The 17,185-nt window shown below is 44.9% G+C and overlaps 1 protein-coding gene across 5 annotated transcripts in view; it reads left to right on the top strand.

The window, feature by feature from the left end:
- SMG6 (SMG6 nonsense mediated mRNA decay factor) overlaps positions 1-17,185 on the top strand; it is a 243,451-nt gene that overhangs the window by 44,951 nt on the left and 181,315 nt on the right. For all 5 annotated transcript variants that reach the window (XM_004058242.5, XM_063700507.1, XM_063700508.1 and 2 more), the window contains one exon: positions 13,558-13,619. In XM_004058242.5, coding sequence (XP_004058290.2) covers positions 13,558-13,619 — 62 coding nt within the window. The remainder of the gene's footprint in view (positions 1-13,557; positions 13,620-17,185) is intronic.

Genomic DNA, 17,185 nt, shown 5'->3' with positions numbered 1-17,185 from the left:
GCTTCTGCCAACTTGCATGGTATTGTCTGGACTGGAAGTATTTACCTACCTTAATCTCCAAGACTTCTCTGTTGGTTTGGCCTGGTGGTCTCTTGGTGAAAGAAAGCTGAAACCATTGGTGGGTTTTGTTTGGGGCTTTTGCTTTTGGTCTTTATAGAAACATTCTCCGTGTCTGTCTCAGTTCTGCTGAAAAAGTTGCCTTTTGTTTGTTTGTTTTTGAGATAGAGTCTCGCTTTGTCGCCCAGGCTGGAGTGCAGTGGTGTGATCTCTGCTCACTGCAACTTCCGCCTCCTGGGTTGAAGCAATTCTCCTACCTCAGCCTCCCAACTAGCTGGGATTACAGGTACATGCCACCACACCGTGCCCATTTTTGTATTTTTAGTAGAAATGGGGTTTCACCATGTTGGCCAGGCTGGTCTTGAACTCCTGACTTCGGCCCCCCAACATGCTGGAATTGCAGGTGTGAGCTTCCGCGCCGGTTCCTTTTTTTTTTTTTTGAGTTGGTGTCTTGCTCTGTCACTGAGGCTGGGAGTGCAGTGGCGTGATCACAGCTCACTTCACCCTTCACCTCCTGGGCTCAAGCAGTCCTCCCACCTCAGCCCATAGAGTAGCTGGGACTACAGGCTGCACCACCACGCCCAGCTAATTATTTTTTTGTAGAAACAAGGTCTCTCTATGTTGCCCAGGCTGGTCTTGAATTCCTAGGCTCAAATGAGGTTGCCTTTTTTTTTTTTTTTGAGACAGAGTCTTACTCTGTCGCCCAGCCTGGAGTGCAGTGGTGCAGTCTTGGCTCACTGCAACCTCCGTTTCCCAGTTCAAATGATTCTCCTGCCTCAGTCTCCCCAGTAGCTGGGATTACAGGCATGTGCCACAACACCCAGCTAATTTTTCTGTGATTTTAGTAGAGGTGGGCCTTCACCGTGTTGGCCAGGTTGGTCTCGAACTCCTGACCTCCTTCTGCCCGTGTCAGCCTCCCAAAGTGCTGGGATTACAGGCGTGAGTCACTGCACCCAGCCAAGGTCGCCTTTTTTAAAAGGCGAGAAATAAAGAGCTCAGGCTCTAGGCAAGTCAATTAACCTCTGTGCTGTTTTCTGTAAGAAAATAATAGTAGTACTTATCCACACAGAATTGTTGTAATGTTAACAGACGCAAAGTGCTTAGAGTAGTGTGCTACACATAGAAGATGCTATAGAAGTTTTGACCATCTATATATGTATATATATGTGTATATATGTGTGTGTGTGTGTATATATATATATATTTTTTTTTGAGACAGAGTCTCGCTTTGTCGCTCAGGCTGGAGTCCAGTGGCGCGATCGCAGCTCACTGCACCCTCCGCCTTCTGGGTTCAAATGATTCTCCTGCCTCAGCCTCCTGAGTAGCTGGGACTACAGGCACGTGCCACCATCAGCTTATTTTTGTATTTTTTTGTAGAGATGGGGTTTCGCCATTTGGTCAGGCTGGTGTCGAGCTCTTGACCTCGTGATCCGCCCAGCCCCCCAAAGTGCTGGGATTACAAGCATGAGCCACCAGGCCCAGCCAGGAAAATTTCAATGTACTGTAAAGTTTGGGAATCACTGGGCTGGAAGATAAATACAAAGGCCCGAGTTGAGAGCATACTCATCACATTTAAGGAACAGAAGGAGGTAGTGGAGTAAGATTATGTAGGTCTTTTGTAGGCCATTGTAAGGACTTTGGCTTTCATTCTGATGTTAAGTGTAGTCTCTTTTTGCCCACTCACTTAGGCTGGAATGTAGCAGATGGAATTGCTACTACTCAGGATCAGAATCCTTAAATCCTGACAGAAATACCTTTTCCTTTAAATACCTTTGGGGGCCAGGCGTGGTGGCTCGTGTCTATAATCCCAGCTACTCAGGAGGCTGAGGCACAAGATTCTTTTGGCCGGGCGCAGTGGCTCACGCCTGTAATCCCAACACTTTGGGAGGTGGGCAGATCACGAGCTCAAGAGATGGAGACCATCCTGGCCAACATGGTGAAATCCCGTCTCTGCTGAATATACAAAAATTAGCTGGGTGTGGTGGCACGTGCCTGTAGTCCCAGGTACTCGGGAGGCTGAGGCAGGAGAATTGCTTGAACCTGGGAGGCAGAGATTGCAGTGAGCCGAGATCATGCCACTGCACTACAGCCTGGGCAACAGAGCGAGACTCTGTCTCAAAAAAAAAAAAAAAAAAAAAAAGGAAGAATCCCTTGAACCTGGGAGGTGGAGGTTGCAGTGAGCCAAGATGGCACCACTGTACTCCAGCCTGGGCAACAGAGTGAGACTCCGTCTCAAAATAAATAAGTAAATACATACATACATACATACATACCTTTGTCTGGGTTTTGCCACATCACTCTCCAAAAAGAAGTGGATTTAAATTCTCACAGATAGTGATGTGTATGCTCTTTCCCTACAACATTCATCTCTTTTTCTCATGAGTTTTCTTGTATATATTGCCTGGATAACCTATTTAATCCGTATCAAATCTGTCTATCTATTTTTTTAAAAAATTACGTCTCACTGTGTCTCCCAGGCTGGAGTGCAGTGGCACCATCACGGCTCACTGCAACCTCTGCCTCCCAGGCTCCAGTAGTTCTCCCACCTAAGCCTCACAAGTAGCTAGAACTACAGGTGTGCGCCACCACGCCTGGCTGATTTATTTTATTTTATTTTTATTTTTTGTAAAGATGGAGTTTTGCCATGTTGGCCCAGGCTGGTCTCAAACTCCTGAGCTCAAGCGATCCACCCGCCTCAGCCTCTTAAGGTGCTGGGATTACAGGCGTGACCCACCGTGCTTGGCCTTTAGTCTTTTTAAAATACTCATGGTTGGTTCTGCACCACTGCTAGTCTGTAAATTAAGTTACTTGGAACTAGAACCACTGAGACTTAAAGACAGGGCTCATGATTGTCCAAGTGTGGAATGACAATCTTCACGTCTTCCCTCCCTCTGTGTTTCCATTGCCAGTGGATGATTGCAACAACCACCTTTTACCTGGTCTCCTCACCTCCACACACTTGACTCCACCCACCCCCTCACCCCTCAAAAAAACCCTAAGTTTTCTAAACATCCAGAACAACCTTTACAAATACAGGTTTGCTCATGTCACTTCCCTGCTGAAAACCCTTCAGTGGCTTTAATGAAGATCACATTCTTTAACAAGGACCTGTCCAACATGCCCTGCCCACTTCTCCAGACTTTCTTACAGAATCAATCATCTAGCCATGCCAGTCTACAATGTACCACTTTTGAGAACATCATATATGTTGTTCCCTTTGCTTAAGACACACCAGGACGTGACTCCCTCTCCTCTCCAAAACCAACTGTTTCTTCAACCCTCACTTTTCAACTCAAAAGTCTTTTCCTCTGAGAGGATATCTCTGGTGCTGCTTCTGTATATTTCCACAGCATCCTAGCCTTCCCCAGTCATGGCACTTCATAATTGTCTGTGTTACCCACAGAGCAAGGATTATCTCTGCCTTATTCACAGCTTGTGCACTGTGCTTTGTACATAAAATGTGCCCAGTAGGTTTTTGTTGAATGAATAAAATGTATGGGTCCATGTGTGAGGAAGTCTTCACCATCCCTCTCACGCTCTGTCAACCTGTTGATTTATAAGATGGGTTTGATGGCTGAGCACAGTATCTCACGCCTGTAGTCCCAGCACTTTGGGAGCCCGAGGTGGGCAGATCACTTGAGGCCAGAAGTTCAAGACCAGCCTGGACAACATGGCAAAATCCCGTCTCTACTAAAAATACAAAAATTGGCCGGGCATGGTGGCACGCACTTCTAGTCCCAGCTACTTGGGAAGCTGAGGCATGATTGTTGCTTGAACCCCAGAGGCGGAGGTTGCAGTGAGCTGGGATTGCACCAGTGCACTCCAGCTTGGGCCACAGAGCAAGACTCTGTCTCAACAACAACAAAAAAAGATGGGTTTGAGCTTGTGTATGTGCTCTTGGAAAACTCTTATCTGGTTGTCCATCGGATCACGCAGTGGGAGCTTCAGCCATTTCCTCTTCTCTGTCACTTCCTGGAGTGCAGACACAGCGTGTCCTAGCTCCCCTACTATTTGGGTGGATGGGCATGAGAGTTCCCAGGCATGAGAGAGATGAGTCAGAAAGAAGAGTCATTCAGAAAGTAACCCAGTCAGAGCAACAGTGTTGCCCTTTGGCTGAACTTTCTTTCTCTTTTTCTGTGTACCTGGAGATGCTAAGCTGGTGGCACATTTGAGTTGGTTGTTACAGATTGTCACACCACAGCATAGGGATTCATAAATCTTAATCTGGCACTTTCCTTTGATAGGGATGTTTTGGGAAACGTCCAGGAGCCCTCTGGCCTAAGTGAAGTCTCCGTTGGGCTTGGGTGTGTTCTGTTTCTACCCTGCAGGTGGAAACCTGGAGAGTCCCATTTATATTTCTCTGTAGCCTTTGGAGTGTGTGACTGTCCGAGAGCAGGAGTCTTTGGCATTTGGTGTCACTTGTGCTATCGTAGAATGGGATGGTGCTTACACAGAAGCTGGCAAGAAAAGTTATATTTACTTAGAATTATGCATTTGTGGGCTCTTAGCATTGGGAGAAATACTGAAAACTGGTGCTTCTCCTGTGGTGGTGAGAAGTGGGTGGATATCGGAATATTCTGGTGGCGGGGGGGTCTTTTAAACCATACTCTTCATCACTACCCATCTTCACCTCTTAGCTCATGAGAATCGTGACTGTTTCCAGTACACGTGTGTGGTAGCTCTGAAGTGCGGTGCAGGAAGAAACATCTTTTGAGACACCAGCGTTGTAGATTATTTAGCCCAGGTATCAGCAGACATTTTTTTTCTGTAACGATCTGGATAGTAAATATTTTAGGCTACTTTGGGAGACTGAGGCGGGTGGATCAGGAGGTCAGGAGATCGAGACCATCCTGGTCAACACGGTGAAACCCCATCTCTACTAAAAGAATACAAAAAATTAGCCAGGCGTAGTGGCGGGCGCCTGTAGTCCCAGCTGCTCAGGAGGCTGAGGCAGGAGAATGGCGTGAACCCGGGAAGCGGAGCTTACAGTGAGCCGAGATCGCGCCACTGCACTCCAGCCTGGGTGACAGAGCGAGACTCCGTCTCAAAAAAATAAATAAATAAATAAATAAAATAAAATATTTTAGGGTTTGTGGGCCATGTGCCCTCTGCTGCAGCTACTCAGCTCTGCCTTTGTAGGGGGAAAGCAGCCACTGACAATATGTAAACAAATGAGGGTGGCTGTGTTTCAACAGAATTTTATTTATGGAAACTGAAATTTATATTTCATATAATTTTCATGTCATGAAATATTCTCTTATTTTTTTTTCAAGCATTAAAAAAATGTAAAAACCATTCTTAGCTCATGGGTCATACAAAAACAGGTGGCAGGCTACATTTGACCTGTGGTCATAGTTTGCCAGCGTCTGATATAGCCCAGTGGTTTCCAAATCTGGCTATCTTTCACAGTGACCTAGAGACCTTTAAAAATGTTGATTTGAAGTGCCCCTCTCTCGTCCTTGAAGATTCTGATTCTGTAGGAGTGGGGAATCTGCATTTTTTATAAAAGCTGTTCAGGTGATAGACATACACTCAGGGTTATGGAATTAGCAGTACTGATCTCACTCATTTAACTGTTGAAGAAACAGCCCTAGAAGATTTATGTGACTTGCTGATAATTAACAGCAAATAAATGGCATGACCAAAATTTGAACCCAGGTCTTCAACTCTTAAGATCAGCGGTCTCTGTTCATACCATTCTGTCATATTCCTTCCCCCAGTAAACACATGAGCAGTAAATACAAAATACTGAACATATTCGTGGCTCCTTCTTTTCTTTTCTTTTTTTTTTTTGAGTTGGAGTCTTGCTCTGTCACCAGGCTGGAATGCAGTGGCGCCATCTTAGCTCACTGCAGTCTCCACCTCCCAGGTTCAAGTGATTTTCCTGCCTCAGCCTCCTGAGTAGCTGGGACTATAGGCACACCCAGCTAATTTTTGTATTTTTAGTAGAGATGGGGTTTCACCGTTGGCCAGGATGGTCTCGATCTCTTGACCTCGTGATCTGCCCACCTCAGCCTCCCAAAGTGCTGGGATTACAGGCGTGAGCCACCGTGCCCGGCCTCCTTCTTTTCTTTTTTTTCCTTTTTTTTCTGAGATGGAGTTTCGCTCTTGTTTCCTAGGCTGGAGTGCAATGGTGCGATCTCGGCTCACTGCAGCCACCGTCTCCTGGTTCAAGCGATTCTCCTGCCTCAGCCTCCAGTGTAGCTGGGATTACAGGCATGAGCCACCACGCCCGGCTAATTTTGTATTTTTAGTAGAGATGGGGTTTCTCCATGTTGGTCAGGCTGGTCTCGAACTCCCGACCTCAGGTGATCCGCCCGCCTCGGCCTCCCAAAGTGCTGGGATTACAGGCCTGAGCCACTGTGCCTGGCCCGTTCTTTTCTTTATACCTGGTGCCAGTTTCCTTTCTGAGAGCCAGCCAGGTACTCTGAGCTCGGCTGTCCCTTTGCTGGCTGGCTGTGTTTTCTGGAGCTGCCTACTGATATAGCTCCATTTCCCTCAGTCTGCTGGCTTTAACTAGGAGGGTTAACGAAGTAACGAATTGCTTTAATGTAAGAGGCAGCACTAAACTGCAGTGCAAAGTTGAGAGGCATTGTTTCAAGGGGTGCATTAGTTGGAAGAGGTAGTTTTAAAAGGCACATTTTACACTTAAATTCACATGTCTCAGATCTAGCCATCTTAAGTGGGACCTGTACAGGAACTTATGTTTAATTGAAGCTATTTGAGCTGTCATCCAGCCCTGAACAGTTCTGGAGTGGAAGAAGTAAAGGGTGAAGAGCTGTTGCCATCCCGGTTCTACCTCAGCCTCAGCGTGGCTCTTTGGTCCAAGTAAGGGGCCTAAGGGTTGATTTGATTTGCTCCATCTTCCTACGAGGCATTTGAGTCACGCTATTTGGTTTTCCCATACTTTTTTTTTTTTTTTTAATCTGTATATCCTGGAAAGAGGAATGCTGAAAGTACTAATAATGAATAACTCTGTCTTTACTGAATGATTATTGCATTACTGATGGGTTTCCACATTTTGTGTACCAGGCCCCCCTTCCCTCATTTTTTTTTTCTTCTTAGATTCTCATCTCATCTCTGTGACAGGAAAAATGACAGTAAGGGAAACACAGTGCCTCCTGGAACCTTCATAGGCCTTGTCTTAGGTGTGGGAGCATAAATGGCCAGTGGGCAAGTTGGTATGTTATTTATCTTTGTTCTTGGACTATAAGCTCTTTGCCATCAGAGACCCTATCTTGTTGGTTTCCTCTTATGCCCAGCATAGGAGCGCAGGGATGAGGATGACGTGTGAACAACATCACCAGTGCGCCCACATCCTCCTCCGCCTTGTGATCTCATTGCTTGAGAGAGACTGATAAGTGGGCTTTGATTGAATGCTATGAAAGTCCTGGCTGTTTTACTAACAGGTACTCATGAAATTTGGTCTCCACCTATGTTGTCTCATATCTAAGAGGATAGATCCCTTTTCTAAAATGCAAGAAAGTTTTGTTTTTTTAAAAATATATGGGGCCAGGACCAGTGACTCATGTCTGTAATCCCACTACTTTAGGAGGGTGAGGCAGAGGATCGCTTGAGCCCAGGAGTTTGAGACTCCTTGGCAATATAGTGAGACCCCGTCTCTACAAAAAATAAAAAACTAGCCAGGCATGATTGTGTGTGCCTGTAGTCCCAGCTACTCAGAAGGCTGAGGCAGGAGGATCACTTGAGCCCAGGAGGTCTAGACAACAGTGAGTCTTGATTGTGCCACTGTACTCCAGTCTGGGTGACAGAGCGAGACCCTGTCTCAAAAAAAAAAAAAAAAAAAGTATATAAAAATAGAGACATTCCATACAGATAAGAGAATAATAATTTATGCTCCTCAAAATCACTTTAAAATGCACTTTGGAATTCCTTTAATACTGACTACACTTACTGTCCTTAAAATGATTCACTTTTCAGAAATTCGGTTTTTCACGCGACTGTGTAGAAGCAGGAACGACTCTTTCGGAACTGAAATTGGGCCTGTTTCAGAATCCCCTCCTCTTGCGTTGTTGCCTCTGAGCAGCTTTTCTCTCCTTCCTTGCTCCACAGTCACCAAGCCCTTAGACACAATTTTGAGTGATAACTTTCAAGGGTTGTGTAAAACATCTACTCCTCAGACTACTTTAATTTGTATTATTTCATTTCATCCTTTAAGTTCTGAATTAGGTAATGTCAGTGGTAGAAATTCCATTTTACAGTCCAGGAACAATCCAAAACATTTTACTTATAATCCCACAGTTAATGACAGGACAGACTTTATTGTGTGTCCATAGACCTACCCATCCATCTACTGCCATTGGTGTCTCTTTGGGTTGAGCTTAGGAATCCACAGTGAATTTGTTTTGGACTTGAGCTAAGGAGCCAGAAGACCTTTAATAATTCTAACACTACCTCTCAGGGATACACCCAAGAAGCATTTTTGTTTCAGTGAACAGTAGGTAAATATGTAAGGAAGATCTGAACGCAGGTGGCCTCACAATTTGAGAAGTAACATTTATTTTCCACCTGACCGAGAACCATCTAGGTGTATTGTTAAAAATAAAAAAAGTCTGCCAGGCAAGGTGGCTCACGCCTGTAATCTGAGCACTTTGGGGAGCCAAAACTGGAGGATTGCTTGAAGCCAGGAGTTTGAGACCAGCCTGGGCAACAAAGTGAGAACCCCATCTCTACAAAAAATGAAAATAAATTAGCCCTGCGCATTGGTATGCGCCTATAATGTTAATGTTAGCACTTTGGGGGCTAAGGTGAGAGGATTGCTTGAGCCCAGGAGTCAGAGGCTGCAGTGAGCCGTGATGTTGCCACTGCACTCCAGGCTGGGTAACAAAGTGAGACACTGTCTCTAAGATAAATGATAAAAATTAAAAAGTGGTAGAAATGGAAGCCAGTCCATGCTGATGTGTTAGAGAGGAAGGAAGAAGGAAGCTCAGACTAAGGCTTTTGTGACTATGGGTTTGGGGTCAGTTAAGAGTTCTCGCGGTGGCTCACACCTGTAATCCCAGCACTTTGGGAGGCCAAGGCGGGCGGATCACGAGGTCAGGAAATAGAGACCATCCTGGCTAACACGGTGAAACCCCATCTCTACTGAAAATACAAAAAAAAAGAAAATTAGCCGGGCGCGGTGGCGGGCGCCTGTAGTCCCAGCTACTTGGGAGGCTGAGACAGGAGAATGGCGTGAACCCGGGAGGCGGAGCTTGCAGTGAGCTGAGATAGCGACACTGCACTCCAGCCTGGGTGAAAGAGCAAGACTGTCTCAAAAAGAAAAAAAGTTCTCCAAAGTATCTGTCTCAAAAAAAAAAAAAGTTCTCCAAAGTATCTGTCTCAGTGCTAGTTGACTTCATATTGTCTCTTGTAAATGTTGTTTAGGTCCGATTTGATCAATATGTAACAAATCTGCTCCCTCATGTCACATACCTTCTAGATGTGTCTACATTTTTAGCTCCTTTCCTAATTGAAGTGTTATTGATGACAACAAAGAGAAAGTATGTTTAGCAGTGACGTTCAGACTAAAAATAAAGCGGTGGTTCTCATTAACTAAGGTTAGGGAGAGTGTGTGTATAGTTTGAAAAGGTTATCTGAGATTTTCTTCACTCCCACTAGTTGAAAAGTAATGCATTGAAATCAACTTTTTGCAGTTAAAATACGGTAGTGGCAAGTACGGACTCAGGTAATTAGGTGGGCTTCATCTCCTACCCTAAGGGAAGGATGTTTGTGAAGTACACGTAGAAGCACAGATGTTCCAAACCTCTTGGGGCTCTCGTTTTAGTCCAGGAGGTGTTGTGATTCAAACAGTATGAGTTTCCTACCTAATCAGGAAGGAAAACTTAAAAGCAAAACTTGAACGGCTTTGTAGTTGCTCTTATTCCCTCGTTAGCCCTTCGTTGAATCAGCTCACCAGTTCTTTTCCCCGAGATAGGTGTAGGATAAGAGAAAGAAAACTGTGTTTGGAATCTGAAGACCTGGGTTCAAGTTCTAACTCTGCCATTTACTAAAGTAAAGTTGCTTAAATTTCTGAGTTGGCTTGGGGGATGGTATTTAGGCTTGAATGAAGTGGGTTAGTATCTTTTTATTTTTATTTTTTTTGAGATAGAGTCTCACTCTGTCTCCCAGGCTGGAGTGCAGTGGTGTGATCTCGGCTCACTGCAGCCTCCGCCTCCCAGGTTCAAGCAATTCTTCTGCCTCAGCCTCCCAAGTAGCTGGGACTACAGGTGCATGCCACCACACCCGGCTGTTTCGTTTGTTTGTTTGTTTGTTTGTTTAATAGATACTGGGTTTCACCATATTGGCCAGGCTGGTCTTGAACTCCTGACCTCATGATCTACCCGCCTCAACCTCCAAAAGTGCTGGGACTACAGGTGTAAGCCACCATGCCTGGCCTGTATCTTTTTTCTTTTTTTCTCTGAGACAGTTTCATTCTGTCACCTAGGCTGGGGTGCAATGAAGCGATCATGGCTCACTGCAGTCTCCGCCTCCCAAGTTCAAGTGATTCTCCTGTCTCAGCCTCTCTAGTAGCTGGGATTACAGGCACCCACCACCCGGCTAATTTTTGTATTTTTAGTAGAGACAGGGTTTCAACATGTTGGCCAGGCTGGTCTTGAACTCCTGACCACAGATGATCTACCTGCCTTGGCTTCCCAAAGTCCTAGGATTACAGGCGCGAACCACTGCACCCGGCTGTACAAGTAACCTTTATATATAACCAGTTTATGAAAGACTTAGGATATAAATAGAACCAGTTTATAAGGGATTCCTTCTGATTATGAATGAATTAACCAATTCATGATTGACATCTATAGGAAGAGGGATAACCAAGTTAAAATAGGAAGAGAGAGAGAACGTGTATTCTTAACTTTTTATTTGAAATAACATCCTATCACTTTTTATTTGAAATAACATCCTATCTGTGGAAAAGTTGTAAGAATAACACTCCCACATATTCTTCTCCCAGATTCTCCAGTTGCTTCATTTCACCACTTGCTTCATCATTTGTTAGGAGAGAATGTTAACAATTGAGTGTTTGCAGGTCAAGCAAGCATTTAGATCCGTTGCCTAAGATCCCACCACAGGTAAATGACAGAGGTCTTTCATGGGAAGGTCCCTGTTTCTCACCATCTTCCTCTACTAGGAAATCTAGAGATCTGCATTCTGGCCAGGTTTCGCCACTAACGTTGGTATAGCTATGGGCAATTTATTTTGCAGCTGTTCCTCACTCTTGTATTCTAGTGTTTTTGTGTTTTGTTTTGTTTTATTTTTTGAGACAGAGTTTCGCTCTTTGTTGTCCAGGCTGGAGTGCAATGGTATGATCTTGGCTCACTGCAACCTCTGCCTCCCGGGTTCAAGCGATTCTCCTGCCTCAGCCTCCCAAGTAGCTGGCATTACAGGCACCTGCCACCACACCCAGCTAATTTTTGTATTTTTAGTAGACATGGGGTTTCACCATGTTGGCCAGGCTGGTCTTGAACTCCTGACCTCAATTGATCCACCTGCCATGGCCTCCCAAAGTGCTGGGATTCCAGGCATGAGCCACTGCACCCAGCCTCTTCCATTCTGTTGATGGAACCCAGTGTCCCTGGCCCTGACTCACCTTGCTGTATAGACAGGTTATCTTCAATGAAATATTCTGAGCTTTTTATCTACAAATTAAATGAGTGTAACTCATTTAAAGCAAAAATAGAGTGAACATTCTATGCAGAGTTTGATGCTGATCATTGGTAAAGTGAGAATGTACCTCTTTTCCCACACTTGGCTTCCATATGAAATAGATGGAACTGCCATAGCTTGATTGATGTTCTGTTTTGTAAGAGGATTAAACAGGGACTTTCTCCTTGTGGGGCAGACTGCCCAGCGATACTGGACTCCTTGCCCTGACCACTGGGATCCTGGGGTCGAGATTCTTCACTTCTCTTCCTGGCTGGCTACAGAGCCCTGAATATACTGCTTCTAGGAGACCAGGGAAGATGACAAGGAGGTTTAGTTTTTAGATTGTTTCTGCTTGCTTTGGATTTGAATTGAAATTTTTTTCCCTCCCTTGTTTTGCTGAGAAATAGTTTGGTTTCGATGGAAGTGGATTTTCTAGAACCTTGAACCACGATTGTAAATTGGTGGCTCATGGGCCAGATGTAGCTGGCAAATGTGTTTTTTGGCTTCTTTAATGCTTAAATTATTTTCATAGTAGCCAACATGTAAAAGCCAGAGTATTTCACATAAAAATCCAGATTCAGCCAGGTGCAGTGACTCACACCTCCGTGATCCCAGCACTTTGGGAGGCTGAGGCAGGAGGATTGCTTGAGCCCAGGATTTTGAGACCAGTCTGGGCAACATATTGAGAACTCCTCTCTACAAAAAATTAAAAATTAGCTAGATGTGGTGACACATACCTGTAGTCTCAGCTACTCAGGAGGCTGAGGCAGGAGGATAACTTGAGCCCAGGAGGTCGAGGTTGCAGTGAGCTGTGATCACACCACTGTACTCCAGCCTGGGCGACAGAGTGAGACCCTGTCTCAAAACAACAAAACATGCTGGGTGCAGTGGCTCATGCCTGTAATCCCAGCACTTTGGGAGGCCAAAGCAGGTGGATCACTTGAGACCAGGAGTTGGAGACCAGCCTGGCCGACATGGCAAAACCCCATCTCTTCTAAAAATACAAAAATTAGCCGATTACGGGGGTGCGTGCCTGTAATCCCAGCTACTTGAGTGGCTGAGGCACGAGAATTGCTTGAACTGGTAGGTGGAGGTTGCAGTGAGCAAATCATACCACTGCACTCCAGCCTGGGCAACAGAGCAAGATTCTGTCTCAAAAAACAAAAACAAAAAAACCCAGATTGCAGTTTCCAGCTTGGGCCTACATAGAGGATTTGGCCAAAACTGGAGTGGAATAGTCATAGTTTGCTACTGTCTCCATCAGCATACTTCACGCCTAGCCCTTTAGACACTTGAATTTTCAACTCCAGACCTAGAACATGAACTCTAGTTTTTAAAGCTGGTGAAGTACAATTTGATGAGCTAGTTAGTGGTGGGTTACCTTGCTCTTGGTTGTCAAAGAGTCCTACTTTCCTAGCTAGGTAGGTAGAAAAATAACCCAAATAGAACCAGGGCCTTCACTATTATCCTTGCTCCTGTTAGAGTTTCATTTCCATGATTATGGAGCCGGAGTGGCTCCTAGATCCTCAGAGAGCTGTGGGCATCTTTCTTTATATCCTGCTTATTAGGATTCACTGCCTCATCCCCTGCACACAGGTGCCACTGCCGGCAGAGGGTGCTGTCTGCTCACTGAGCCTGTTGTCATCTTGGCTCAGCTGAGCGGCAGCTGTTGGGCATGTGCCCTGGGTCTGTGAGAGTTTGGGCATGTCCATTTGGTTCCCATCCCTAGTGCCCACCCCTTAGACCCTGGCCAGGTTATTGTGTCACTGGGGACTCTGTTCAGTAACAGGAAACTGGGGAAAGTTTAATTGTTTTCTCCTCTCCCTTTTTCCCATGCAGCTGAACAAAAGGTTCATCCTCAGTTTTCTCCATGCCCATGGGAAGCTGTTTACCCGGATTGGGTAAGTGTGCAGGATGTTTATTTTATTTTCCTACATTACAAGTCATTTTGGAATTTAATATTGTTAGCAACTGGACTGTGTTTGTAACTGAGGGCACAGGGTGTGAATTCTTAGAGGCCTCCACCTTCTCTTCTCTTCCCTTCATCTTCTGTCCTACTGTGCTCATGAAATTTGGTAAATATTACTCTCTATCTCTCTTGTTTCTTCTTTCTCTACCTTTACTAAAACCCTCCTTTAAATACAATCTTGTCCCAGCCCCCACCCCAGTCCCTCTGGGTTTCTCTTTCCTCTGCCTTCCGGCTTAGGTCCCTAGTGAGTGCCTCAGGGCAGTTGTGCTAAATCCCTGGGTGCAGCTGTCAGGGGGTCCTCCTTGGGAAGAATACTGTCCACTACTTTTCCATCAAAAATAAGAGTAACATTTTCTTTCTATATCCTTTTGACCCATATCCTTTCCTCCTATGCTCAGTTTCCTTTGCCATATTGCTGATCTCATTAGATACCAAGCCTCTTACGGTTTCATCATCCACCATGGATTTCCATAGACATCTCAGGGAAGGTAGTGTGTGCAAAACTAACACTTGACTGCTTAAATTCCTGGAAACAGATCGAGTTTTGAGTATTCCTTTATTCCTTGGATGGATCCGAGTTCTTCCTCTCTGCGTAAAACTAGTGATCCTAAGCCCAACGTAATGCCTACACGCCAGAGCAGATGGATGCCTGGTGCCTCTTTAGTATAGGATCTCCCTGAGTATAGGAGAGTGAAGAAAGGAGTAGGTGGCAGTGCCCCCAGACCAGTCTTCTACTGGATTCTAATATTTTCTGAGTTGGAAGTTGTATTGTGAGCTACGCTTTGGGGTGATTTGTTTTGAATTATGAATACCCCAGTTATTGTCAATGTTTCCCTTTCACTTGCCGTCATAACTCGTAAGTTTATCTGTAATTCTCTAGAAGGCTTTTTTTTTTTTTGAGACAGAGCCTTGCTCTCTTGCCCAGGCTGGAGTGCAGCGGCATGACTCGACTCTCTGCAACCTCTGCCCTCTGAGTTCAAGTGATTCTTCTGCCTCAGCCCCCCAAGTAGCTGGGATTACAGGCACGTGCCACCGCGTCTGGCTAATTTTTGCATTTTTAGTAGAGATGGGGTTTCACCATATTGGCCAGGCTGGTCTTGAACTCCTGACCTCATGTGATCCACCTGCCTCGCCCTCCCAAAGTGCTGGGATTACAGCCATGAACCACCACGCCCGGCCTAGAAGGCTCTCTTAGTGAAGGTAGGGGCTATGTCAGTTTCCACATACCGTTGTAGTTAACTTTTTTGAGAAGCGGAAAGGCTTGGTTCCGCTGGAAGAAACTCTGCTCCACGGGCGGTGGACTAGAAAGTGTGCTTATTACATATTCATTTGGTATCAACCTGGGTAAGAATGATAGTGATGGTCATTGCAAGCATAGTTTGGATTTCAAAATGACTTGGGAAAATTGGACAAGGTACCAGTAGATGAATCTCTATCTGTAGACATAACAAGTGGAGACATTCACTTAGGCAAAGTAAACTAGATGCATCACTGGTCCCATCTCCTGCCTCCCACCTCCCCCATCCTGCCACTGCCACTGCCACCAGTTTAAGTTCCACTCTGGCAGTTTTTGCCTCACTGTTGTGTTCCTAGAGCCTGGCATGTAGTATTTGTTGTACAAATGAATGAATTATAAAAAAAATGGATGGATTGCTAAGCACTGCAGAGAAATATGTAGTATTCTAGTAGGTTACTGTAGACCCAAGACAATCACTAGTGAGTAATGTAATGTAAGGCTGTAGTTACAAGGTTGAAGGTGGATAAGATGATATCGGTATCATCTTAAAAATAACACATCAGAGTAGGAAATACCATTGTGCTACACTTAAAGTGACAGTTGATGGTACTCCTGCTTCTTACTTATTCTTTTTTTTTTTTTTTTTTTAAAGAGATGGAGCCTGTTTGTGTTACCCAGGCTGAAGTGCAGTGGCTATTCACAGGTGTGATCATACCGCACTATAGCCTTGAACTCGTGGCTCAGCCTCCCATGTCACTGGGACTGCATGCTCACACCACCACAGCTGGCTTATTTATCTTTTTTTTTTGAGACGGAGTCTTGCTCTGTCGCCCAGGCTGGAGTGCAGTGGCGCGATCTCAGCTCACTGCAAGCTCCGCCTCCCGGGTTCACGCCATTCTTCTGCCTCAGCCTCCCGAGTAGCTGGGACTACAGGTGCCTGCCACCATGCCCGGCTCATTTTTTTTTTTTTTTTTTTTGTATCTTCAGTAGAGATGAGGTTTTGCTATGTTAGCCAGGATGGTCTCGATCTGCTGACCTCGTGATCCACCCGCCTCGGCCTCCCAAAGTGCTGGGATTACAGGTGTGAGCCACCGTGCCCAGCCTATTTATCTTTTATTCTCGTTTTTTCATCTTTCTCTCCTTTACTATTTTTCACTCAGTGTTTTCTCTCCTTTTTTCCTTTGCCTATGTTTGTTCTTTAAATTTTCCTGTACCATGTTGCCCTAAGTCAGGATTTCCCAACCCTTGGTACTGTCGACATTTTGAGCCAGATGACTGTGTTGTGAGGGGCTGTCCTGTGCATTGTAGGATACTTAGCAGCATCCCTGGCTTCTTTCCACTATGTACCAGTAGCATACTTCCCCCACCAAATGTGGTGATTCAGAATGTCTCCAGACATTGCCACGTGTTCCCTGGGAGACAAAGTTGCCCCTCATTGAAAACCACTACTCTAGATATTTCTTGCCCTGTTAGAGACTTTTGGGAATAAAAAAGTTATAAATCTTGGTGCAGAATGTAGGAACATTTAGGATATATTTTTATCAGGTTATGCAGTAGTTACACCCTGATTTCCCCTCCACTTCTAAAATTCTTATATTTCGACACATATTTTGGAATAAGTTTGGGAAAGGACCACGGTAATGATGAAAAAGCGAGATCATGACCGGGTGCGGTGGCTCACGCCTATAATCCTAGCATTTTGAGAGGCCAAGGTGGGAGAATCGCCTGAGCCCAGGAGTTCAAGACCAGCCTGGGCAACATAGGCAGAAGATCCCATCTCTCTTTTTAATGAGTATAATAGATAATTTTTTTTAAAGCCAGAAAATGAGATCTGAAAGGAAAAATTAATTTTGAAAAACATTAAGGTAAAAAATATTTATTTAGAGACAGCTGTAGGGTGCCTAACATGTTTAAATATAAAGGGGTCCTAATAGGATAGTCTTGATTTTTATGGGATGACAGTAAGAGAAATTGGCTTCTGTTGTAGCTGGAGAGATTTGGGTTAGGTGTAAGAAAATTTCGCAGAAGGGAAGATGTTTGAGAATTTTCTTTTTTGGAGGCCTTTAAAAATGAATAGATATCTCATTTGTCTGAGGTGGTTTACTGTGTTCCAGGTTATTTTTCAGGATCTCTTTTATTCCTGCATATAACATATTCTGTTGTCAAAAAGGTAAAGCCAGCCCAATTTCACCTTCCTAAGAGATGACTTATGGTAGTTTTCATTGAGGAAAATGTATGTGGATTCTAGGCACTACACTCCC

The sequence above is a fragment of the Gorilla gorilla genome, chromosome 19 (assembly GCF_029281585.2).
Source record: "Gorilla gorilla gorilla isolate KB3781 chromosome 19, NHGRI_mGorGor1-v2.1_pri, whole genome shotgun sequence".
Lineage (NCBI taxonomy): Eukaryota > Metazoa > Chordata > Mammalia > Primates > Hominidae > Gorilla > Gorilla gorilla.
Note: the sequence above shows the minus strand (reverse complement) of the source record. Positions and strands in the feature narration are given on the sequence as shown.